Source organism: Saimiri boliviensis, chromosome 10 (assembly GCF_048565385.1).
Source record: "Saimiri boliviensis isolate mSaiBol1 chromosome 10, mSaiBol1.pri, whole genome shotgun sequence".
NCBI lineage: Eukaryota > Metazoa > Chordata > Mammalia > Primates > Cebidae > Saimiri > Saimiri boliviensis.
Genome location: NC_133458.1, coordinates 3,730,988 through 3,756,795, shown reverse-complemented (window position 1 = coordinate 3,756,795; position 25,808 = coordinate 3,730,988). Strand labels below are relative to the sequence as shown.

General features: G+C 48.0%; 1 protein-coding gene across 2 annotated transcripts in view; it reads right to left on the bottom strand.

The window, feature by feature from the left end:
- Nucleotides 1-997: 997 nt before the first annotated feature.
- CNPY1 (canopy FGF signaling regulator 1) overlaps nt 998-25,808 on the bottom strand; it is a 118,759-nt gene continuing 93,948 nt past the window's right edge. For both annotated transcript variants that reach the window (XM_074378860.1, XM_074378859.1), the window contains 2 exons: nt 3,312-3,515; nt 998-1,547 (listed from right to left, as the gene is read on the bottom strand). In XM_074378860.1, the coding sequence (XP_074234961.1) occupies nt 1,197-1,547; nt 3,312-3,515 (555 nt within the window). In that variant the 3' untranslated portion in view covers nt 998-1,196. The remainder of the gene's footprint in view (nt 1,548-3,311; nt 3,516-25,808) is intronic.

Sequence of the window (25,808 nt, the reverse complement as noted above, 5' to 3'; positions counted from 1 at the left end):
TGGGAGCAGTCTTTCCCCAGGATCTTGTTACTAGTTGCTGGGACCCTCCCTGGTCCTCCTGGAACACACGGGGAAGGTCCCCGTAGCAGTGGATCTGCATTTGTCGTAGACAATAATGACAAGGCCGCATCCTTTGTGAGGAAAAAATAGGAAAATCAATATTTTCAAGTATTGTTTATCATGTTTTTGCTTATATCAGAACGGGTACATACATCTCTGAATTGTTTGAAACACCTTAAAAACATTTTCTGTGGGAAGTTGTGGCTATGGATATCACCCATTTCTATAGTATATATCTAACATCAAAGAAAAATACCCCAAATGCCTGAATAATCCTGACTATGTGATCTCACTGTATTCTTCTGCAAGCTTCACTAAAACTGAATTTTAAACAGAAAACAACTCGATTATCTACTCAGAGTGCAAAAACAAACAAACAAACAAAACTTTACCTGTTCTGTTAATGGGGGATCTGTTTGCTTCTTGTTCAATAACTTCTGATGACCTAAATATTGATCTACGAATGTGCAGTAGCTGTTATTTTAAGGACTTTGACGCTACATTTGATATAATGGATGTAGGTGTGTTACACTTTATTGTAAACAACTGCTGAATGCTAATTGTCTCAAACTTCCACATTGTTTAAAAGAACCCCACTGGCTTTAAATCACTGTCTTCACATCTACTTATTCATTTTCCCAAAGATATCCAAAAAGAATGCACAACTGTGTACTCCATTGTATCCAAGTTAGGGAACTAGGAGATCTACGCACAGCCAAACAGAGTGGAGAGGCAGTGACCACAGCTTTCAACTTTGTATATTATAAATAAAATTCTGCTCATTTTTTCCAGCTTCTGAGTGTGTGTATATGCTTCAGAATTAAGTATTATTTTCCATCCTCTGAGCCAGAAAAAAAATTTGAGAAGTAGATACAGGAATAGAACCTGAAAAAATATATATATATATCCAGCATCCCCCCTCCCACCCCGACCCAAAACAAAGAAACAACAACAAAAACTTCAGAAAGTTCTTACAAAACAAAAATCCCACCTTCTGCTGGTGTAGCAGATACTCTAGCTATGAAGTGAGAGTCTCTTTCCCTGGTCCAGGATGGAAAAATCGTATCTCTCAAAGTTTTTAAAAAGAAAGTGCTTTGGAGTCTTCCATTTCTGAATAAGAATTTTCTCCTTAACAACTAGAAATCAAGAATGTTTGAATTCCCTGAACGGGTAGAGGAAAGAACAGAAGACCTCACAGCCCTGTGGTTTCTGTTTATCTGTTTTCTCTCACATGCTGTCGTTTCTGATTCAGCGGAGACGGGGGAGCCTGTGTCAGAGCCGTGGGTCGCAGCGAGGCAGAGAGGCCCGGTCTGCAAACAAGACGCTGCAAGGCTGAGTGAGAGAGAGAGGGTGTTCCAGCAGCGAGCACATGTTACATCAGACACAGTACCTGACTTTTCACTGCACAGCTTGTCAGCTAGATAGTGTGCCTCGTGGGCGATAAGTGAGAATATTTCATCTTCATACTCTTCTATTATAGTTTCACACTGTAGAAACATAATAATAGCATATGTGGATAGACGCACACTGGTGGGGATCCTTGTTAGGAAGGACTTTGCAACCATTTATTAGCTAAACACAGGAAATCATGGAACCAAGGTGGTCCATTTTTATTAGCCCTTTTGGTTTAATACATCACTGCATCGGATTAACCCTCTTCCCAGAATGTTAATTGCATCATTTTCCTGGGACTTAAGTCAAAGATGAGTTGTGTTGGAAGATGTGGGAGGCTGAGGAAGGAACATCACTCTGCATGTTTCGCTTCCTTAAATTGGAATGGAAATCATAGGAAGAAACGGGCCTCCTATTTAAGGCGATGAAAGGTCTTAGGGCTTTTAAATTAAAAAAAAAAAAAAAAAGTAAAAGACCACAGCTCCTCGAAATGGTTAAACCAGTTTCCTTCAGATTTAACATAATAATCCATTTTGTGGCTTGAAAGTGTGAAAACAATTAAGCCTTCTCAGCAATCAAAACAAACGCATCTTCAATTTCACTGTGGAGAACACACTTGACAGTTACTTCGGGAAGTGTCTTTTCATACTATTTAGAGATCCATCCAAAATTTCACTTCACTTAGAAAAAACCTGACATTTCAGAGAAGAGGGCGCTCCAATATGGCCCTGCATTTGAAAATCTTAAATTCTAACTGGAGTATGTTTCTTTGGTAAAGAACGACCAGGTTATACTTTTAGGAGCTGTGAAGTTACCCAGTGGTATTCACTAGAGACTTGTAAATCATTTTCTGAGTTCATTACGCAAGACTCTAAAAATTTTTAATGGCATTTAAAAAGATTTAAATTCGACTCAATGTGCCTATTTAAAACCTGTGAAATACAAACATACTTATTCACTGTCATTCTTATTCTGTGGCACTTTTAACCTTGATTATCGCCTTTACTTTCTAATTAAAATAAAATCTTTGAAAGTCAGCTAAAGCCCTCACTTCAAGGTTTCAGCATGCCTGATATTCTGGACGGTGTGTGAACTTAATACATTTTAAAACAGGATTGACCATCACTTTGTCTGATTCAACAGCATTGGTTAAAGTGAAATATATTGCAATGTATTTTGCCAACACATTCTAGCAAGCTAGAGACTAGCTTTCATGAAAAATAAATATACTGGAAAGAAATTTGGCATCAAGTCAACTATCATACCTAAGCCTTTGTTTAACTTAGTTTGGGCTAGAATACTTGAATTAACTCAGTATGCAATTCTCTCTCTTCTGTGAAGCCTTAGGAAAAAAAGGAGATGGCTGCATCATTCTCTTTCTATCATACGGCTGTAAATATTTGAAAGCACCATTCGTTTTAATTTGGATTTTAACCTAGAAACCAAAGCCCCTGATTCCTTACGTGGAAGCCTGGGAGAGCCCTTCCTTGGCACCAGCACCGACTGAGACCACTCCCCAGTCCCTACATGAGCAAAATGGTTTAAGCAAAACATTGTGCAAAACTGTGTCTACAAGTCCCCAGGATTTGTGAACAGCATCTCCCATAAAATATCACTTTTAAACGTGTCCACGGATCACCACACAAAGCTACAACCCCTTAGGTGTCTCAAAAGGTAAGTTACTAAATGCATGGTGAGCACTTACGCAGCAAGACCACAGTCAGCAGGTGACATTTTAATGTGCATTTTGATGTGCCACGTCTTGAAACTCAACCACAACAAGAGTGGTGAATAACCAAAGAGAGTTCCAAAAACACGTTTCTGGATCCCATGATTCATCTGCAAGGAAGGAAGCTTACCGCAAATTTCAAAGGTCTGTAAGCATCAGAATAAAAATGGAATTTTTTAAATTCTTGGTATATTTTGTCTCCTTTCCTAGGAGCAAATCTCCTGAAAGTTCTCTCCTTCGTCACAGGGTCTTCCTCGAGCTTGTAGTCGTTCATTCGCTCACAGACTTTCTCCAAAAGGTCCGTTAGGAACGCCTCCGACTGGGCTAGGGGGATCTAAGAAGAAAGGCAAGGCGAGGAAACTTGTCTTAATGTTAGTGTGACTGCAAAGACCTGCCTGCGAGTCCACATGGAAGCGCCGCACTCTCGGTGAATGCAAACGTGGGCCGCTTCCCCAGCACAGGCGCGGCGCGCGGCACCGCAGGTCGCGATCACAATGTAACCACGTAACAACGACCTGGTTTGCATCACGTACGGGGTCAGCGTCCATTCTAGTTTTTACAAAGTGCATGTCTTTCAAAGTGGACAGAAAGAAAAAAAAAAAAAAAAAAAACAATACATTCAAACTAGAAACTGTACCTCTACGTACATAGAATCATGTTTAGAGTCACTGAGCATGTAGCGAAAAGCATGACGCACAGAAAATGGCTGTTATTATCCAACTACTTGTCAGGAGAGAGAGCGAGAGACAGGAGGGGGAGAGAGACAGAGAGAGGGAGGGAGAGGGAGAGGGAGCGCGCGCGCTCAGCTGGCTTCAGACCCCCGTAGTGGGGAGAAGCTGGGGAGGCCCAAAGCCCGGCCCTCCCCGGCGCGCCCTCGGCGGCTCGTCCCCCGCGCTGCCCCCGCGCGCTGCCCCGGGCTGGGGTGGACGCGGGGCTGGAGAGGAAGGGGCTCACGGACGGGCTCCCCTTCTCCGGGGCCGGCGGGCGGGCTCCTCCGCTGCTTTCTTTGGGAACAGCTGGTGCACGTCCCCGCGCGCCCCTCTCCCTCCGGAATCCGGCGAGGATTCAGCGGGACCCCGCGGCCACCACCGCCGCCCCGGGCGCGGGTCAAAGAGCACCCCTCGCCCTTGGTAACGGAGACAAAACCTCCGGGGCCGTCTAGACGGGTCAAGGTGCAGGATGCGGCGTCCCCGCGGCGCCTTCCGGAAGGGGGCGTGGAGCCGCCAAGGGCGCCGGACCGCGCCGAGCCCGCGGCCTTTGCGGGCTTTCTCCCTCTCCACCCTCCGCTGATCAAAGCAGGAAGTTTGCATGACAACCGCAGTGAAAGGGCCTGCATCACAAATGAACTCGGTTTCTGCGGTGTCGATATCTCCAGCCTCCATTGTCCCCTTTCAGGCGCAGTATGAACCCTTCCGGTGCCAGCGACCGCGCGGCATTCACAGGCGCGCTCGGGGCGCACAAAGGGTCTCCGCGCTTCACCGCCATCTGGCCACAAATCTCCTCCGCGGCGCGGCGCGTCCCCTTGAAAGCGCGGGCGGAGGGTGCGCCTGTGTGCTCCAGGCCCAGGTTCCAAGACAAACCGCCCCGCGCGCGTAAGGAAGCCACTTTGTAAAAAGGTTCTCAAAGAAACTTGGGAAGAGGACGCGTCGCGAAACTCCGCCGCCGATTAACTCTCAGCTGCGCCTCCCCCGGGCACAGGTAACCTCCCTCCTTCTCCCCCACGCGCCACTCCTCCGGAGCTGGATTCCGCGCGGCCCGCGACGCCCAGGCACTCGAGGGGGAGTTCAGTCGCCTCTGGACTGTTTCACACAATACACCACCGCACGTATCGAATCACTCAAATACCACGTTTTTAAAACTCATGAATGTTTTCATCTCTAAAAACGTCCACGGTCGAAAACCGCAGCCCGAACGGCTCAGAGTGCACATTTCCAACACAAGTTGCCTTCTACTTACGCTTTAATTATGCCGTTCATTAACGTTCATTAATCAAGTTGTAAAACAGGCGCACAATACGCAGATTAACAAACAAAACTGAAAATCCGTTTTATTAATTTACAGAAACGAAGACTTAAACACTGGAACAACTATAAAATGCAGAGGAGCATTTTAAAATGTAATTTGATCAAGACGGATCATTAGCAGAAAGATAATGGAGGTTTTCTTTTTTCTGTGATGCATGTATTTTAAGTATTATTTCCTTAGCTGATACGTATACAATATATTCATAGTCGCTTCTGGATCTCAACAGAGCAGCATTTTACTTGAAAGTAAAGAGTAAGCTCTTTCATTGGAAAATACCTAACTGTAATCAAGAAATTCATTCTCTCCTTCCCTTCCTCCCCCCTCCCCCTTTCCCTTCCGAAAAGTAAACATACTTGATACTTAGGGGGATGGGGACAGAGCCAGGAGGAACCAGGCGAGATCTGGTCGCTGGGGCTTTCAGAACCGTAGGCTTCCCATTAGAACACGAAACTCCATCCTAATACACCAGCTAATTCATACGAGTACAGGCCACGCCGAAAACTAATTTTTCAATTCATAGAACACTGTGAGCTGTTGGCAAAAATTGCTGAGCACGTAAGTTTTGAGCAAAATTATGATGTTTGTGTGTGGAAGGCCTTCCCCAACTTACTTCCGGGGGCCATTTGATTGATTTCTTAGATTGCACTTTTTGGGAACAGCCCCCTGTGTTAAAACTTCCCACCTACCAGTGGTTGGTTTTCTTTTGAAAGTGTAATTTGACGTTTTGAATATACCGCTGTTTTACCTCTTTTAACACAAATATGTTGTGGCAAGGTACACACGTGTGAATTTCTATAATTTTGTCAGTCGATGAAGGCTGACTGGCTTTTTGATGATAGCTAGCCCTTTAGAACAAACATTCTTTAAAAGTAGAAAATGTTTGCTGTCAGCTAGCTCAGAGACACTACACTACGATATTCATTAAATACAGGAAAGGGAAAACAACCAGCGTGAGATGAGTGGAGTTCATTTTTGTAGAAGATTAAGAAAAATTTTGATCGTAAAATCGCAGAGCATCAATTTTTTTGAGAAAATATTAAAGAAAAAGATGCTTATGCATTGCAGCTCTTTGTACACTTATTCAAATATACACAATTAGAGTTTAAAATGATTCTAAGTAGCTGAACTACATTCAGTACGTTTAAAGACTATTCACAGAGTAACTGGGGCTTTTTTCCCCCCTCTAAGTGTTTTGATTATAAGAGGGCAATAAGTATTGGGACAAGTGGAATAAAACGAAGTCTTTCTATACTGTGAAGATTTTGAATAGCACTTGTCAATGAAGCATCTCCTATTGTAATCTTAGGGAGCCTTCCCTCTGCCCTGCAAGGACGGTCTCAGAGATACTAACCTCATTAAAATATGAATGAGAAGGCCTGTGTATCCAGAGAAAACCCACACACCGGCACAGTTTTCTTATCTGCCATTGCTTTTACACATGGACTTGTTTGGTACAGGTTCTAAGTAGAAAAATGATCCATGATCGTTTCAATGCTATCTTAAAGAGTACCCCAAGCACTCCAGGTAAATCCCAACTTTTCCCAATTTTTAAACCCATCTGTAACTCTTAATTTTACTTCCTAAATGTGGTGCCCATTTCTCTGCCTTTAGGTTTCTTGGGACCTCATGCTTGTTATGTGAGCAGTGGAATGGGGGTGGTGGGATTCCCATATCCCTGCTTTAGAATGGAAGAAAGTAGTTGAAAGTTCTGGCTTTGGCTTCTCTAGAAAACCGGAGCTAGGGAGTTTATTACAGACCACTATGATAACGCTTTAATAACGGCCAATTACAGCATGCCTCCATGTTTGTTCATTACTGTGTCTCTGTTAATCTTGTAGTAAATTTCTTGCTTGATAGCTGTCACAATCAGCAGGAATACAATTATGTTACAGTGGAAACTGTTGTTGTGGTATATCTGTCTCTGCCATTACAGTCTGACAACCTCCAATAAATTTCACTCATCTTTATCGTTATTTTGGAGTGTCCTTCAGATATGAAACCAGCACGTAACCTGTTTAGTGACTGATAATTAATTTCACATTGTAGCAAAGATTTTCTTTCTAGAGGTTTAGTTAATGTAAAATTTTAATTGCATTGTAGCAATATTGCATCTGGTTTAATCACTAACTTTTCATCCATAAAAATTGAAATCACTGCTGATATTAGTTAAAAGTCAATATTTAGAAGTGAAAATTCAAAGCTCCTTTGCTCTAGGCTACAACAGGGGAAGCATGAATTCAGAAACTCTTGTAAGCTGATGAGATATGTAATTAGCTTTTATGTTAATTGACTGCTATGAGTTTGTTGTATGACACTTCTTCATATAATATGCAAATAGCATTGACTGTTTAGTTTTATTAGACAATGTAATTAGAAATCTAAAGGCGCTCATTTCAATGAGGAATAATAAAGGCTGATAAATTTCCAGTGCTGTGTATATCAGAAAAAAATGAATTGCATCTGGACTTAATAAGAGATGTTTTAGCTAGCCATTATTTAGGGAGCCAAAACCACATATAACAGAATTAATAGGAGTGCTTCCAGCCACCATAAATTCCACATTTAAACAGGGGAGTTTGTAGTGTCCATAAGACCTTGGGGGGAAAACAGAGAGCATTCAGTACAATTTACTACAAATAATAGTGTTCTTAATGAAAATAATACCTAAATTTTGCCTGCTATGATATGAGTGAAATGTCATTCTTATTTAAAACAAAATAGTTTGCAAGTAAGCGTTCCTTGTTCTTGTTCCTCACAGAGACTTACCAATAATATATATGCTTAGGTTGTTCAAAAAAAAATAATAATACAATAAGAACAATGTGATTTTGGGGGGATATTTTTCCAGAATTCATTTTTTTTAAAATTCTGAAGCTTATTTTCAACTTAACATTGACAAAACAGGGGTAAAAAAAAAAAAACCATTATGAATCAACATTAATGATCTCTCTAAATGGGGATCATCTAACAATTTGATTTTTTTATGAAGTTAAAAAACATTTCCCTTTTATTATTAAATGCAAAATGGGTAATAGCATTTTCTCTCCTATTTTAAAAAGTATTCTGCTCGTTTAAAAAATAAATGGTTTCATTTTCAAACATTTTAAGTAGGATGAAAATAAATACAATCTGTCACATGAAAAATACCATAAACTTAACCTCTGTTAAAAATCTTCTAAGCAAGGACTTTGGGAGCCCAGTTCACCCTGCACCTCTCGGCTCCGGTGGGCGCTGCTCAGAGGGCTCCTCCTGATTTTGAAAAACACCTAAGAGGAGAAAGTGAGAATACCTAAAAGGGCAGAGGCAACAATATCGCAGCATAAATGCAGCATGATGCGAATCTGTTCATTCATTCAACAAATATTTACTGAACTCCGTCTAATGTCAGACAAATACACTTCTCTAATTCAGACATGTAAAAAGAGGACCTTCCATGATTCTGCATAAAAATTAAAATAAAATTTTTGAAAAAGAACATGTGCCCAGTGGAAGTCCAATAAACAGGAATTAATGATAATAAAACGCTCTGTCATCGATTGAGCTAAACACTTCAATGCAAGATCTATTTTTATTTTTAGTTCACCGTGTTCTGCCCAAAAAGCTCTGTATGTTTCCCCATCTTGAGAACATAATGGCTGAGGAGTGGTTATCTATTTGGAACCACCTCTGCAAAACATTTCCCCAAGCTAGAAAAAAGGGAAAAGTACTGTTTTTAGAATCTGTTGGGGCAGTTCCCAACGTGGTCTTCTGAATACTTGTGGGCGTATGCCAAGACTTTATTATAAAATGTTAGCTGTCTGGCCCGGCACGGTGGCTCACGCCTGTAATCCCGGCACGTTGGGAGGCCAAGGCGAGCGGATAACCTGAGGTCGGGAGTTCGAGACCAGCCTGACTAACATGGAGAAACCCTGTCTCTACTAAAAATACAAAATTAGCTGGGCGTGGTGGTACATGCCTGTAATCCTAGCTACTTGGGAGGCCGAGGCAGGAGAATTGCTTGAACTCAGGAGGCAGAGGTTGCAGTGAGCCAAGATCGTGCCATTGCACTCCAGCTTGGGCAGCAAGAGCAAAACTGCATCTTAAAAAAAAGTTTTTTAAATAATAAATAAATAAATAAATAAAATATTAGACGCCTAAAAGGAAAAGAGACAAATGAACTGGATGATGAGTCAGGAAATTCTTCGTGCTTCGTCTCACAGATGTGGAGGCACACACGTACTGCACACGCATGCACACACCACCGCGTGCATACAGGCACACAGATGCGTGCACACACACGGATTATGCAGAAAGGGCCAGCTGGCTTCTGGCAAGCAAACCAGAAAACACTGTATGGCTTCCGGGGAGGCAGACTGCTGCAAACAGAGGGACTTCAAGGTTTCCTGACCGTCAGCTCTGCCCGACCTGTGGTCCGTGCCAGGACCACAGCTCAGGAGAGTCCCTGCTCATCTGGCCTCCACACCCTGGTCCCGATCTCAAGCCTCACCCCTCTTTCACATCCTAAGAACAGCCCTTGGTGATTCGAGTGACAGGCTGTCCCACCTCCCAGACCACCAGGCCAAGTCTAAAGCCACACCTGGAAAGCTGCTGCAGGGCACTGAACTTCCCCCATGAAATGTGCCCACCCGCTGAAACAAACACCGTTCACCTGTCCCACCCCAGGGACCTGGGGACAGCAGGGTGTCTGTGCACCCCCGATGCCTGAAGCCAGCCCCGGATGTCCAATCACACGCCGTGAGGCATGGAGGGTGGAGGGAGAGCCCAGGCTGCCTGGGGAGGAGGGTCTTCTGGGATTCCTCGGCTCTCGAAGGTTTGTACTGCTGACTGGGAAGGCTGGGAAAAAAGGGAAGCCCTTTGCAACTGAGGCGAAGCGAGGCCTTTCTGCAGCAGGGAGGGCAAGGCTTCCTTTCAATGAGCATTCACTCTCTGGCTCCCAGGGGCTGGAAAGACAGCTTTCTTTAAAAACATTTGTTAATGGAAAAAAGTAACACATCAGCTTGATTTCTTAAAAAAAAAAAAAAAAAAAAAAAACAAGAACAGAAGGGTGGAGTAAAAAGTAAGACTCATCCCTCCCCCAGACCCCTCAGGCGCCAAGTCTCCTCCCTCAAGAAACATTCCAGGTACGTGTCTACATGTGTGAGCAAATGAACATGCACACGTGTGTGCACACTCACACGCATGTGTGTGTCCGTTCTCCTCTTTCACACAGATTAAAGCATGACACCAGCCCTGTTCAGCTATTGCTCTGTCTTTGTCCCTTGATAGACCTCGGGGCTAAGAGGACTCATTCTGTGTCCAGGATTCTGAGGGAACCGTCCACTGACCATTCCCTGAAACAAGTGACTCGGAAGTCAAATCCACCCCCCGGGGAGACTGCGTCAAAAACGCTGTCCAGGCCACCCAGAGGACAGTTTCAGGAGGGGTGCTCCCACGAGCTCTGAACGAAGGCAGAATATGGCTTGAACATTTGTCAAAAATCATGATGTTGTTTCAGTAACAGTGTTCCATTTTGGAGAAAATTCACCTTCGTCTATGCCTACACAAGTCTCAGTGAGGCAGGATAGGACTTTTAACCCCAATTCCCAAGCGAGGACCCCAGGGCTTCAGGGCTGGCCAGCGAGGACTGGGGTGGCACAGGACAACAGCCAGCGTGGAAGCGCAGGGACGTCAGTAGGAACTCTCAGATAAGGAGGCTGAGTTCTGACGAGGAGACGCCACGTCCCTGAGGAGTCAGGCTAAGTTGGACAGAAACCCACACAGAAGACTCTGCCCCCAGCCTGGGGCACACCGGGAGTGTTTTAAGAGGCCACCACACCCCCAGGAGCCGGGGAAGGGGTGACCTGTGTCACTTTGCTTGCCTAGTGGTTCCTGGATCCCAGGTTCATACCTGCCTCTGGAATGCTCGGTCACCCAGTGAGAGCAATGGTGTACCTCAGCCGACTGCGAAGCTGGCCATGGCCCAGCTGAGATCCACTTCTCCAGGTCACAATGCCTCGGACCCAGTGTGCCATCTCCAGGAATGTGTTCAGTCCACGGTGACACTCGGGCTGTTCCCTTGGTCCCTGGCCACCTTCTGTTCCTCCTGGTGCCTCCTCGCTCTCCTAGAACCTCAGCACGCCCCCTGGAAGCCCTTGGGTTGGGCTGCGCTGTCATGGGCGTCACCTTCGCTGGTCTAGCATATGGGCTGAAACTGCTGTGATTGGGGCCTCCGCCTCTCAGGGGTGGCCTGCCACCCTGGCCTTTAGCTGAGACATGGCCACTGGTCCTTGGAGCATTCAATTTCTTAATCAACTTCTGCAGCAGCTGCTGCACGTCATGCCCTTCACAGACTACCAAGTAGGGCCCTGGCTGTGGGCAATCATGTCCCCAAAATCCGTATGTTGAAGCCCTAAACCCCAGGACCTCAGAACGTGACTGTATCTGCAGATAGGGTCTTTGAAGAGGGGATGAAGATCATATGAGGTCATTGGGGTGGTCCCTTTTCAAATCTGACCAGTGTCCCCATAGGAAGAGGACATTAAGAAACAGACGAGCACAGAGGGACGGCCATGTGACGACGTAGGGAGAAGAGCCGTCTACAAGCCAAGGAGAGGCCTCAGGAGAACCCAGCCCTGTGACAACCTGATCCTAGGTTTCCAGCCTCCAGAGCCGTGTGAGAATGAACTTCCGTTGTTAGCGGCTCTCGTCTGTGAGACTTGTTACACAGCCACAGCTGTACCCACAGTCACAGAGCGTGACATCCTCCTGCCTCGAGCCCTGCTAGCCACAGCCCAAGCCCATAGATCTGAGCATTCACCAAGAACAGGTGACTCCACCATCAGGAAGCCCGGACACCATGCAGAGGCGGCCAGTGGGTCCATGCCACCCGAGCAACACAGAGGTGGCCGCAGGGCTGCACCGGCACGTGCCAACCCGGTTGATCATCTGAAAGTCTCTTGCACCACAGTAGAGCCGGGACACCGGGCTCGGGGTCCGCCTGAACACCTGAATGCTAGCCACAGATCTTCCTGTCTTCTGTAGAACCAGGGTGATGATATCCTCCGTAATCAAGTCACTGGTTGGAGAGTCCTCCAAAGTGTCTGATGCGATACAGAAAGGGGCAGTGTTATTACTTTCTCTCTGATGGCCGTCACCATCCTAGATGTAAACACCATTAAAGTGGCATGCATTTCAGCAGCACAGTGACTTCTGTCCTCTCCCTACAGGTGAGGAGCCGGAGGAGGGACACCGTCCTGCAGATGGTCCAGAGGCAATGCCAATGGGTCTCCCCACTCCAGTGTGCATTGAAGAGCCTTCCCGTGAAGCTCTTTCTGCAGAAACCCTTCTCCTCCCATCCTCTTGGGATCTGGGAGATGCCAGGAGGGGCGGCCAGATCCACAGTTCTCAAACTGTGGTCCATGGACCAGCAGCACAGCTTCCCGGGAGCTCATCAGTCATGCAGAGTCCCAGGTGATTTGTGTGCACAGCCAAGTGTGGGCAGTGCTGGCTTAGAAAGATGAGGAGGAAGAGGAAGATGATAGCTACCTGTGTTGACTGCTTTATATTCTGCCTTTGTGCTTTATCTAGAAAGCATGCAGCAGAGATCAGAGGAAGGGTCATTTGTTCCAGAGAGAACCTGACTGATCCGCACAAAACTGGGATGAGCTGAAGAAGATGCCTCCGTTCTTAGACCCAAAAGGCACAAAAGATGACACCTTTGGGAGAGCCAGGCACTCCCAGTGTCTTGAGTGCTGAATTTAGTGACACCGTGTTGTGCATTAGGAAGCAATTTGAGCTCTAGAGTGGACCTTTCACTGGCACTCAAAGAGAACTAAGGAAGCAGAGAAGGGCAATAAATGGCATCTCAGCAGTTCCTGGCCCCTGTCTTAAGAGTAATATCTTGCATTATATTACAGGGCTGAACATTTTCTCAAAATGGTTTAGATCCTCCCTTCCTCCCTTCCTCCCTTCCTTCCTCTTTCTATTTTTGAGACAGAGATTTGCTCTTGGCCCCCAGGCTGGAGTGCAATGGCGTGACCTTGGCTCACCGCAACCTCTGTCCTCCCGGTACAAGTGACTCTCACGCCTCAGCCTCCGGAGTAGCTGGGACTACAGCAGTTGGCTCTTGTAGGTCTTTCATGTCATTTGTTTCCGTTTTGGCCCCTACTAATTTTTTAAAAAGTAGATCGATGTGAGATAATTTTGTTCCATTTGAATGAAATTTTTTACTATTTAAAAATTAATAATCTCAAGATTACATGAAATCTCTTCTCTCTTGACACTGTGTACATTTGGCTAAATGTTGTCTTTTGTTCATTAATACCCAGATCTTGGAAGAGGGTTATGTTTCTAAATTTGGGGTATGAAATAGTCCCCCTCAGCTGGGTGCGGTGGCTCACACCTGTAATCCCAGCACTTTGGGAAGCTAAGAAAAGTGGATCACTTGAGGTCAGGAATTCAAGACGAGCCTGGCCAACATGGCAAACCCCCATCTCTACTAAAAATATAAAAGTTAGCTGGGCATGATGGCACATGCCTGTAATCGCAGCTACTCAGGAGGCTGAGGCGTGAGAATGGCTTGAACCCCGGAAGCAGAGGTTGCAGTGAGCTGGGATTATGCCACTGCACTCCAGCCTGGGCAATGAGACTCCATCTTAAAAAAAAAAAAAAGAAAGAGAGAGAGAAAGAAAGAGAAAAGAAAGAAAGAGAAAGAAAGACTGCCCCTCAGAAGCTCCTGAAGAGAAGAAATCTTAGTCCCATATTCTCCCAGGCCCAAGAATCCTTGGCTGTGGGCTGAGCCAGCCTTCCAGGAAAGTCACGGGTGTGGCTCTGTGATCATAGAGACCACGTGCCTTCCATAAACTCCACCCAACAGCTCCGTGCTAGGGACTGACGTGAACAAAAACAAGTAGTGTTTCTCACGGGCAGGACCAGCTTTCTTTACACGCAGGGGACCCAAGAATGACAGACAAAGAACGCCTGGAGTAGAAAGTCTGGTGCATGCCGTGAAGCCAGACGCTGAGATCACCTTGCTTGCTCACTGTCCCTGAGCACTCCCTCTGCGCAAGGGTCCTGGCGGACGTGAGGATACAGCAGTAGACAGAGGGAAGGGGTGCCTGTCTTCCCAGCACTCGTGGTTGGGGCCTGAAATCACTGGGCGGCAGCCTCCCTCTTGTCCAGGGTCCCCGGGTACTGCCTTGTTTATGCACAACCCGTGAGATGAGATTGGTTTTTACATTTATAATGGATTGAAAAAAGGTCAAAAGAAAAAGATTTAATGACACATGAAAATAATATGAAATTCAAATTTCAGGGTCCATAACCTAAAGTTTCATGGGACACAGCCATGGCCACATTTGCATGCTGTCCCCAGCTGAGCAGCGTGGTGGCAGGCGCCAGGCACCTGAGCTATGTCCAGTCTTTACGGAAGACGCCTGCCAGGTTCCAGCGTGCCAGCCTCGCGTCGGCGGCTTTGCATGTGCGGTTGGCAGCCTGCGCCCTGCCTGCAGCTGACGTCATCGGACCTCCGCAGGGGCAGGTCTCCAACTGCTCGTGCCCCTGCCAAATCGGCTTCCTTTCTCCGGAGGCCAACAGCACTTTCCTCCTCCTGGGCACAGCCGAGGTTCCTCTAGACGTGTTGAACACACACGTTCACACGCGTGCCCACATGCGTCCACACACACAGCTGCAGCAGCAAGTAGAGAGTCAGGCTGCGCTCACCCGGGCGCTGCATCTTCTACCTGCTGGCGTTGACTGAGGACGCCTTCTAGGCCGGGAGCCACGGATGGGGCTTTGCACATAGAGAGGTGCAGTCCTCTGTGGCAGCCTGGCAGGGTGGGTATCGCCACTGCATGTTGTAGGCCAGGAAACTGAGGCCCCGAGACACACCTCAAAGTGGGGGAGAGGGGCCCAGGGTGTGACTGATACGTCACGCCATGCCTCTGCCCACACCACCACGTGGTGCACGCGCTGTACACGCCTGTTGACCTGGTTTCCTCTGGGCCTAAGGTGGGGGGTGGTACCAGTGTCAGGTGTCCCTGCTGGGGCCTTCCATCCCTGCTCCAGTTCCGACCCTGAGGTTGGCGGCCCACCCCACTTCACAGAGGAGGAAACCCAGTCTTCGAGAGGGTGAGTCTCTCGCTCAAGGTCACAAAACCAGTGTAGACGCTGAAGCCAGAAGATAAACCCAATCTATCCGAAGCCAAAGCCTTTCTCTGAGTGTTAGGGCCAGAGGAGGTGAGCACCTCATCTTCGCGGAGGTGCTGGGGCACCTCGCCCTCACAGGAGCCACTGTGCCCGTCTGCACCATGACACACACTCCCTGGGTTGCTCCTTACAGCACACCACTCACGTACAGCACCAGGCAGGTGCCCCCGCATGGGTTCTGGAAGAATCAGTATCACGGAACTCAGCCTCCCCCCTGTTTTTCAAGACAACCAGTGCATCCTTTCCTGCCGAACGTTCTATGGAAAGAACCATTTGAAAGCAGCCAGACCCAAAGCTGAAGCGCGTTAAATCCAGCCTCCTTCTGTGGGAGCTGCACGGTGCCCACCGTGTCTTCTGGCTCCTTTTGTCCTGGGGGAAAAACACTGCAATCCTCTAAACACATCCCATTATCCTCCATTCTTTACCCGATTTGTGGATTCAAACAATTCTTATTCAGTGGAATAAGGAGCAATTAACAGGACTAGGGATTTATTAAGGATAAGTCATGCCAGACAGTTTTGACAGCTTGTTTTGAGTGTGACAGAATTACAAAATCCAAGGCTAGATGCATTATGTATTTAGACTTTTGTGCAGCATCTAATACCAGGCTTGTGAAATTATTCTTGCCAAATGGTCTGAACCCGCCTGGATGAGAACAGTCTCATGTACCGGAAACCGACTCAAAGATCAGAGACAAAGGATAAATGACATTCAGCCATGCACCCAGATGGGGGTCGGCGTGGCAGGGGCAGGGAGTGGTGGTGTTTCACGAGGGGCTGCAAAGGTCGATGTTAGGGTTTGTCTCCTGTAACATCTTCATTATCATCTGGAGGGAAGGGCACACTGCCGGCCACCAGGGCTGTGCAGGAGGGTGGGAAGCCCCAGCCCAAGCCCCAGCCCCAGCCCCTGAGAGGTGACGCTCCCCTTGCAGCTGCTCAGCAGTGACCGAAAACGAAGAGACCACAGAGGGACCGGAGCAACACAGGGGCTGGGTTAGTGCCCCCAACACCCCCGACACCCAAGAACATCCCACGAAGGTGGGCGGGGATGAAGCCTACTTAGCCTTAAGGACTTGGAGAGTGGGGAGGTCTGCAGAGTCCCCCAGCCATAAAGCCTCAATTGGTTGGGCTCTGTCCCCCAAGGAGATGCTCAAGTCCTAACCCCAGTACCTGTGAATGTGACCCTCAGAAACAGGGTCTTTGCAGATACACTCAGTTAGGCGAGGTCATATTAGGATAGGATGGGTTCTAATCCCACATGACTGGTTCCTTACAAGAAGAGCTCCAGACCATGTGGGGAGGAAGGCCACGGGACTGCAGAGGCAGAGGCGGGGGTGACACATCTCCAGCCCCAGGAACACCAAGGGCTGCCACCACCAGACGCTAGAAAGAGTCATTGATTAGATTTTCCCTCTGAGCCCCCAAGGAACAAACGGGCCTGTCAGCACCATGGCCTTGGACTGCTGGTCTTTGACCTGTGAGGGAATCGTTTCTGCTTAAGCCACCTGGTTTATAGTGCTAGTTATGGAAGCCTGAGATGCTAATGGAAGTCTAAGTGAAGAATGAATAATGGACTCCAATGGCCCTCGCTTCCACCTCAAGGCTAAAGGTGGGGCGGTAAACTGAGGCACTTCAAAAGCCACATCTGCAAGAGGATAGATTCATTTTCCCTCCAAAATACAAATAACAAAGGGAGAACTTTCCTCTAAGGTAGGGGTCCCCAATCCCCGGGCCTTGGACCAGTGGCCTGTTAGGAGCCAGGCCGCACAGCAGGAGGTGAACACCAGGCCAGCGAGCAAAGCTTCATCTGTATTTCCAGCTCTCCCTACTGCTCACGTCACCACCTGAGCTCCACCTCCTGTCAGCTCAGCAGTGGCAATTCTCACAGGAGTGCGAACACTACTGTGAACAGCAGGTGCGAGGGATCTGGGTCATGCGCTCCTTATGAGAATCTAATGCCTGAAGATCTGTCACGGTCTCCCATCACCCCCAGACGGGACCATCTAGTTGCAGAAAAACAAGCTCAGGGCTCCCACTGATTCTGCATGATGGTGAGTGTTATAATTATTTCTTTATATGTTACAATGTAGTAAGAGAAGTAAAATGCACAATAACTATAATACACTTGAATCGTCCCCAAAGCACCCCCTTCCCCCTGCAGTCACTGGAAAAATTGTCATCCATGAAACCAATCCCTGGTGCCAAAAAGGTTGGGGACTGCTGCTGTAAGGGGCCTGAGGGAAGATTGAGGTCTGTCAGGTGGTGGCTGGCACAGCCCTCAGCACCTGCAGCACAGTGGCACCCTGTTTGTATTTATGAAACAGAACACACGCGCCATCAGCAGCTGGTGAATCGCCCCTAACGCTGCGCGATGCGTCTGTATTCTTTCTCTCTCCTAGCAATCTCCGATGATGACGATTTTTGTCTGTTCAGACATATCGAATCACCTGTTAATTTCTTCGCCCTGAGGATAGTACAGCATTTCATCTTCTTTATCCCCAAATTCTAAATGCAGTGTTTCCCCCTCTTAAACAGAACATTTGCTAATCAGAACATTGTGCTTCTGCTCAGGTCATATATAGTCCTGCAGATTTTGTCCCAGCCAGTACCAGTGAGACCACAGCTCCATCTCAGTCCCACACCCAACAGGGCTTATTGCATTGTAAAGCTACTCTCTGGAGAAACAGGGCTTCCTAGACCCCAAAGCCACACTATTATGTCATATCTGTGAAACACCAATTCTGATCTCCTGGACTCTTTTTATATATCATGCTAGTCTTGATCAGCTAAAACCTGACATCCCAGACACAATGTCATCAAATTAAATACCCAGTAGGTGAACAGGCGCCTAACTCCCTGTATCACTTTCCCAGGCTCTTCACAAAATATCAGAAAGAATCCCCCAAACACCTCATAGAATTAATATGAACACAGCTATAATCAACCATTTATTCTTTCATTTTCCGGACACTGAGAATATTGTGCTAGGGCGTGGGGGTTCAAGATTAAAAATACAATTAAGGATAGAAACGTGTTACAGAATCTACGTAACTAGAACAACACGCAGAATTTAACAAATGTTCTAAAAAATGCTGTGAGATACTTTTGATGTTCAGAAGGTGTGAGGGAATATCTGATATCTTAATTTTCCACAAATTCATCTTTGTAAAAAGGTGACAAAGCATCGTTCCAACTCAGTGTGGGAGTAGCAAGGCTTATTTGATAAACGGCTCTGGTACACGCCGTGATGTTCACCCAGAAAACACCCTCCATATTGATCCGAACACAGATGGGAAAGAAAAGCATGCACCAATGGAAGAAAATTCAAAAAGCGATTTGTATAACCAAGAGCTGGCAGGGGACATTCTCAGACAAGACAGGGTGACCAACGCCTTCGTGGACGGGGAGGCGTCTGTGGGGAGAGCCAACCCAGATGGATCACAGCCAGGAGGAGGCCTGCGAGCTCCTGTCTCCATATTCACAACGGTGTCAAAGACAAACCACCCAATAGAATACTGGCAAAGGCTACAAATATGCACCTCGAAATAAGAAATCCAAATAGCACGCTGGTGAAAAGATGCTTAACTGCACTAGCAGTCAGTGAAAGGGGAATGCAGGCAATAGTGAACTATCACCTTTCTGTTAGATTACCAAACCTGTTAGATTACCAAAATTAAAGGAATGCTATTATCCAGTGCTGGCAACATGCAAGGAGCAGCCTCTGCCATCTGCTGCTGGGGGAATACACATGCTGCAGCCTTTGGAGAAGTCCAACAACTTGGATTCTGGTTAAAATGTTCATACCTTTTCACCCCAGCCTTTCAGGAATCTGTCCGGAGAAATCGAATCACCAATACCTAAGGAGCCATCACCACACAGGCTTGCTGCAACGCTGCTTGTGGTGGCAAATCACCAGAAACAACGTGTGTCCATGTGCAGAATGGTCTTAACCAGAGAACGTCCATGTCGTAGGCAGCTATGCTGTTAAAGGAATTAGATCTCCATCTGTTGACCTGGACAGTGTGTGGGAGTCCTGGTGCCTCGGTCGGTGGGGACTGCCATCACAAAATACCATAGACTAGGTGGCTTAAACAGCAGAAACGTGACCAGGCTTGGTGGCTCATACCTGTAGTCCCAGTGCTTTGTGAGGCCGAGAGTGAAAGGATCATTTGATCCCAGAAGTTCGAGGTTACAGTGAGCTATGATAGCACCACTGCCCTCCAGCCTGAGCAGCAGAACCAGCCCCGTCTCTAAAAAAAAAGAGTGACATGATCTCACTCTGTCGCCCAGGCGGGAGTGCAATGGTGCAATCCAGCTCATGGCAACCTCCCCCCTAGGGCTCATGGTATCCTACGTCGGCCTCCCGAGTGGCTGGGATTCCAGGCGGCAGCAGCCACCATGCGCACCTCATTTGTGTACTTTATGTAGAGATGGGGTTTTGCCATGTTGCCCAGTCAGGTCTCAAACATCTGAGCTCAAGGAATCCACCCACCTCGGCCTTCCAAAGTGCTGGGATTTACAGGCATGAGCCACCATGCCTGGCCGCAACATTTTTTTTATAAAGCACATATGCATTTTCTCACAGTTCTGGAGGCTGGAAGTCAAAGATCAAGGTGCTGGACAATTCTGTTGCTGGCGAGGGCTCTGTTCTCAGCCACTGGGGCCTCCCGGGAAGCATCCACAGAGGCAGGGCATGCTCTGGCGTCTCCTCCTGTCCTGTAAGAACATCAGTCCCACTGGATCCGGGCTGCAGCCTTGTGATCTCAGGGGACCTTAGTCAGCTCCTTAAAGGCCCTGTCTCCAGTATAGTCACAGAGGAGGCAGGGCTTTATCATGACTTTGGGGGGGCACAAGCCCGGCCATCGCATGTGGAAAACATGTAAACCTATTTAACATTTCCACGTTCTTCAGTAGTGGGATAGACATAGCATGATTTCACTACTATTCTAAAACGTCGAAGCCAAAAACATGCATAGCTGTTGCCTTGTGTCTGAGCAAGCACAGTGCTGGCGAGGGAGGTGCTCCTGACCTTGACGAGGGTGGGGCAGGGTGGGGAGGTAGATACCTATCTTTTCTCTTATCTCTAGCTAAAATCATCATGTGTTACTTTGGTAATTAATTTTTTTTTTTTTTTCTTTTGAGACAAGGTCTCGCTCTGTCACCCAGGCTGAGGTGCGGTGGTGCGATCACTCAGTTCACTGCAGCCTTGTCCTCCCGGGCCTAGGTGGCCCTCCCTCCTCAGCCTCCTGAGTAACTGGGACCACAGGTACATGCCACCACACCCTGCTTTTTTTTTTTTTTTTTTTTTTTTGGTAGAGACAGGGTCTCCCTGTGTTACCCAGGCTGGTCTCAAAATCCTGAGTTCAAGTGATCCTCCCACCTTGGCCATCCAAAGTGCTAGGATTACAGGGGGCAGCCATGGCAGCCGGCCTTAAAATTTGTAACAAAGAAATATTTGAAAACCCACATACAGTTCTGCGGTATGTGAGGATTCTGCCTGCCTGATTGGCACAGGTCCTGGAAAGCCAGCCCAGCCATGCTGGTGTTTCGGCCACTATGGGGCCAGGGCAGGGGTCTCCAGGAGCCACTCCCAGGCCCTGGTGGCCTGGGGGAGTTCAGGCTCCTTCCCCACAGCTTCAGGCAGCTTGAGAGCTCCCTTGCTAAATAGATGAGCTTATTAGTGGGCCCCAGGAACCCCCTAAAATATTAGAAGAAGTGACCATTAATCCTGCATTTTCTTAGAGAAGGGACAGCAGAGCTCTCCAGAACGCACTTTCTCTCAGCTTCCATGCGGTGGGAGAGGGCTCCTTTCCTCTGATGTTCTCAGAAAGTTCAGGAAAAAGGACATGAGAAGGGCCCAAAGAGCCTAATTAGCTTTGACTTGACTTCAACAATGGGCAGGAGAATAAGACCCCTTTTAATATAAAATTAAAATTTCTCCACTGGAGCCTTGCCCTCGCCAACGCTTTCTTTCATTGCTTTAAATTGGTCTTCTTGGCCACATAGGACTGTGGCGGGCGGGCCCAGGAGCCCACACTTGTCCATTTTGGGCGATTGGGGCCACATAGCTCTTGGTCGTCACTCTTCCTTCTCTGCCCCAGGTTAAACCACGCGGTGGGGGGGATCAGCTGCCGCCGATGTGGAAGCCAAGCTGGGGTCACTTCTTCATTCCAACCAGAGAGAAGGAAGTTCAAGTCCAGCAGAGGGTGGGTGGGGGAGGGCGGCACTCAGAAACGTCAGCCTGACCCCGGCCCCGCACAGAAAGGACAGCAAGGCTGTGGCTCTCCAGCGCCAGCTGGGGAACAGGACACTGTCTCTACTGCCACAAAGTGTCAGAAACTCCCGTCTTCTCTGAAGCACGGGCCATCTTGGCCTTCCTGCACTTCCCCGTTCATTAGAGAACTGGTTAAGGACGAGGCTTCTCCACCTAAGAGAAAAGAACTTTGTGCCAGCAATGAGTATTTCGGGCTTCAGAACCTGGAGCTTCCAAAGACCCCAGGGCCAGGAACTGGACAGTCAGCTCCCTGCGAGTGTAGCCAGAAGCTGAGAGTGCTGTTTCCCAGCCTTTCATGAGAAATCAGAAAGAAGTACAATGTTCTACATGAAATCTGGATCCACATTATGTGGGCTGGATTTGGCCCTGAGCCTGCAACCTTGCACGTGGCTGGGTCCTTCAGCCGTCACTGTCTTCGGAGCCTCACAGCTTCAGACGCCTCTGGCCTCTGTTTCCTAACCTGCTGTAACAAAGTGTCCGAAGCTGGAGCCTTAAAACAACAAAAAATTCACCCTCTCGCAGCTCTGGAGGCCCGGTGGCCAAGACAGAGGCACCAGCAGAGCTGTGCTGTCTCTGCAGGCTCGAGGGACAGTCCTTCTTTCCCTCTTTGTGGTTCCAGTGGCTGCTGGCAACGCCTGGCATTCCTTGGCTTGTGGGTGCATCGCTGCACCTCTGCCTCCCAGGGCCCTTGCATTCTCTCCCAGGTGTGTCTTTATGTCTCCATCTTACCTTCTTAGGAGGATGCTGGTCACTGGATTAGGCCCTGCTCCCCCGATCCTGCTCCAGTATGCCTGTTTCTTGACTGATAACATCTACAAAGGTTCTATTTCCAAATAAGGTCACTCTTCGAGTTTCTTTTTCTTTTTTCTTTTCTTTTCTTTTTTTTTTTTTGAGATGAAAAAAAAATTCTGTCACTCAGACTGGAGTGCGGAGGTGAAATCTCAGCTCACTGTAAACTCTGCCTCCCTGGTTCAAGTGATTCTCCTGACTCAGCCTCCTGAGTAGTTGGGATTATAGGCACCTGCCACCACACCCAGCTACTTTATAATATTTTTAGTAGAGATGGGTTTTACCCTGTTGGCCAGGCTGGTCTCAAACCCGTAACTTCAAGTGATCCACTCGCCTCAGCCTCCAAAAGTGCTGGGATGACAGGTGTGAGCCACCTTGCTGGCCCACACTTCAAGTTTCTGAGTGAATGCACTTGGGGATCCCCGTTCAATCCAGTGCACGGCTTCACCGGATTCGGGGCATGATCCCACAAGCCCCTTAACCCCTTCCTGTCCTGCTGATGTGTCTCTCTCTGCATTGGCTCTAACTATAGTCAGGTCCACAACTGGCAGCAAAGGTTTTTAAATGGAAATAAAAACACAACACCAGCAGGGCCTTTTTATTTTATTTTATTTTATTTTATTTGAGACAGAGTCTATTACCCAGGCTGGAGTACAGTGGTGCAATCACAGCTCACTATAGCCTTAAACTCCAGGTCCAGACAATCTTCCTCCCTCAGCCCCTCTCCCCTCCACTACCCCTGCCCAAGCAGCTAGGGCTGCAGATGTGTACCATCATGCCCAGCCGTATTTTTAAAGACATTTTTTAACAAATGGGGTCTGGCTATGTTGCCCAGGGGTCTTGAGCTCCTGGCCTCAGGTGATCCTCCCACCTTAGCCTCAGAAAGTGCTGGCGTTATGGGTATGAACCACTGCCTAAAGCCAGGCTGCCTCAGTCTTTACATGGACAGCCACAACTTTCTCTAAACACCAGCCTGCTGGATTTGGATGAAGAAAATTACTGACTTTCATGGAACAGGGTTTTTCCACCCTCCACACTACTGTGGGGGCCCCAGTGGTCCTGTGTTGTGGGGCTGCCCCGTGCACTGTGGAGCCAAGTGGCATCCCTGGGCTCCACCCGCTGCATGCCAGGAGCCTCTTCTCCCTTCCAGTTGTGAGAACCAGGGAGGTCTCCAGCCACTGCCAAGTGTCCCTCGGGGACAAAACCGCCCCCAGTTGAGAACCATTGGCTTAGAGCCTAGTTCCAATTTTTCGTTCCAAAGGTAGAAACTTGGGCTCAGCGATTCTGCTGGAACGAAGGCTCTCCTCTCTCCAGTGCGATGGTCTCCGTGCCTTGGACTTCCACACAGTTTTGTTCAGGTTGAACCCTCTGTGCAGTCTGTCTTGACAGCCTTGGCTATCAATGAGCCCAGAACCAGTGTGACTGTCCTCAGACACAACCGCCTAATTCCCATGGCGCCCGTGCCCTGCGTCCTCAGCCCCCGCTAAGACCAGACGCTGCAGACCGCGTGGCCGCTCACTCCTTCCTCTAGGTCAGGCGTCCCCAAACTATGGGCCCGCGGGCCGCATGCGGCCCCCTGAGGCCATTTATCCGGCCCCCCGCCGCACTTCAGGAAGGGCCACCTCTTTCATTGGTGGTCAGTGAGAGGAGCACAGTGTGTGGTGGCCCTCCAACGGTCTGAGGGACAGTGAACTGGCCCCCTGTGTAAAACGTTTGGGGACACTTGCTCAGGTGCTCACAGGCTTCTCGGCCTACATGGGCTCTTCTCAAAGGAAAATTGGGCTCATACTTTGCCAACATTCTTGACAAGTAATTGCCTCTGTGCTAAATGTTGATGTTTTAAAAAACAGGAATTCAAGAAATAAAATCTAAATAACATGTGAGTAATCAGACTAGCCATGAGATTTAAGTTCGAGAGCCTTCGATGAGCAATTTAGAAGTTTTAAAATGGTGTCTGGACAGAAGTCTGGTGCTGGACACCACCAGCCTTCCACTGGCCAGCCCTGACTCAGACTGCTCCAAGCGTATCCTTCTCTTCCTCTCTTCACGGCTTAGGATATCAGCACTTCCCTGTCAGGCAGGGTCGTACCCACGGAGACCCAGCCAGCATTCAGCAAGGGAATAATTCCTCATTTGTATTTCTGTTTCCTCAGAGCCGCCCTGTTGACCCTCTGGGAGCCTTCTCTGCATTCAGCTTCACACAGTCACACCAGGCAGACAGCACACAGGGAATCCCAGCAAGAATGTCAGGCCCAGTGGGTGCCAGCCTGAGAGAGAGCCTGGGCTGAGGTCCAGGGCAGTGCCTCAGAAGTGAGGAAAGGGCTGGCTTTGCTTCACCAGTTCCCGAGAGGCACCTAAGTCCTGGGCCAGCCTCTGGCCACTGTCAGCCTGGAAGCAGCAGCAGGAAGCCCCGAGAGAGAGGAGCTGGGCCTTGCTGTGCATCCGCCACTCCCTGCGCAGATCGGGTTAAAGTGTGAGAACCAGACCAACCCGGGCTCCAGACTGACAGCTTGAGCAAATAAAGCAAGGTACGCATCAATGTCTGCTCATACAAGACATAAGATATTGTGGATATCAATGTCTACGCAAGTTAAAATGATACTAACATTTAGAGTGGAAAAAAATTGGTTCTGAAAATTCAGCTTGATTGGGTGACAAAGCCAGCATCGTGGGTCCTGCTCACAGCAGGGAGCTGGGTCTGTGTGCTCCTGCAGGCTCTCTTCCTGCGTGTCACTGTCTTCAACTCTTTTTGGACAGCGTTCTCCAGCTCTTCAGAACGAGGACCCCGGATGATCCACTGCTTTATTTTATGTTCCTGCCACCTCCTCTGAAAATAGGTTGCTGACAATTACTTTTTCAATCAAATGCAACTACAAAGAATTGGAATTTTAAAATCCCATAAAACCTCTACTACATTATCCCATATGATTAAAATGCAAAACCTGCCTCGCTCTTGGAGTTCACTCTGGCAACACACGCACCTGTGTGCCATCTTCTCCTGGCTACACTTGTTGGGAGCGGCTGGGAAGCATCACAGGTGAAGTTCATCTCATCAATCAGGAAGATTCACGCCCTCAAATACCACCTGTCTGAGTCTACAGTCAGAAAACAAAATGTGCCTGTTTCTCCTTTACCGCTATTAACCCAAAGAATCCCAAACTGATACACACCAATGTTCTTCTAACAAATACAAGCTCTGCAGATCACTAGAGAATCTGCTATTGCAGTTAAATAAACTAAGCATAAGCCATAGACCGACAGACAACCTCTGTGTGGCTCACACCACCCAGGCAGTCGCAGAAACAGCGTCTCCCAAACGGCACAGCCTCACTGCACCACCCTCAAAACCGGGCAG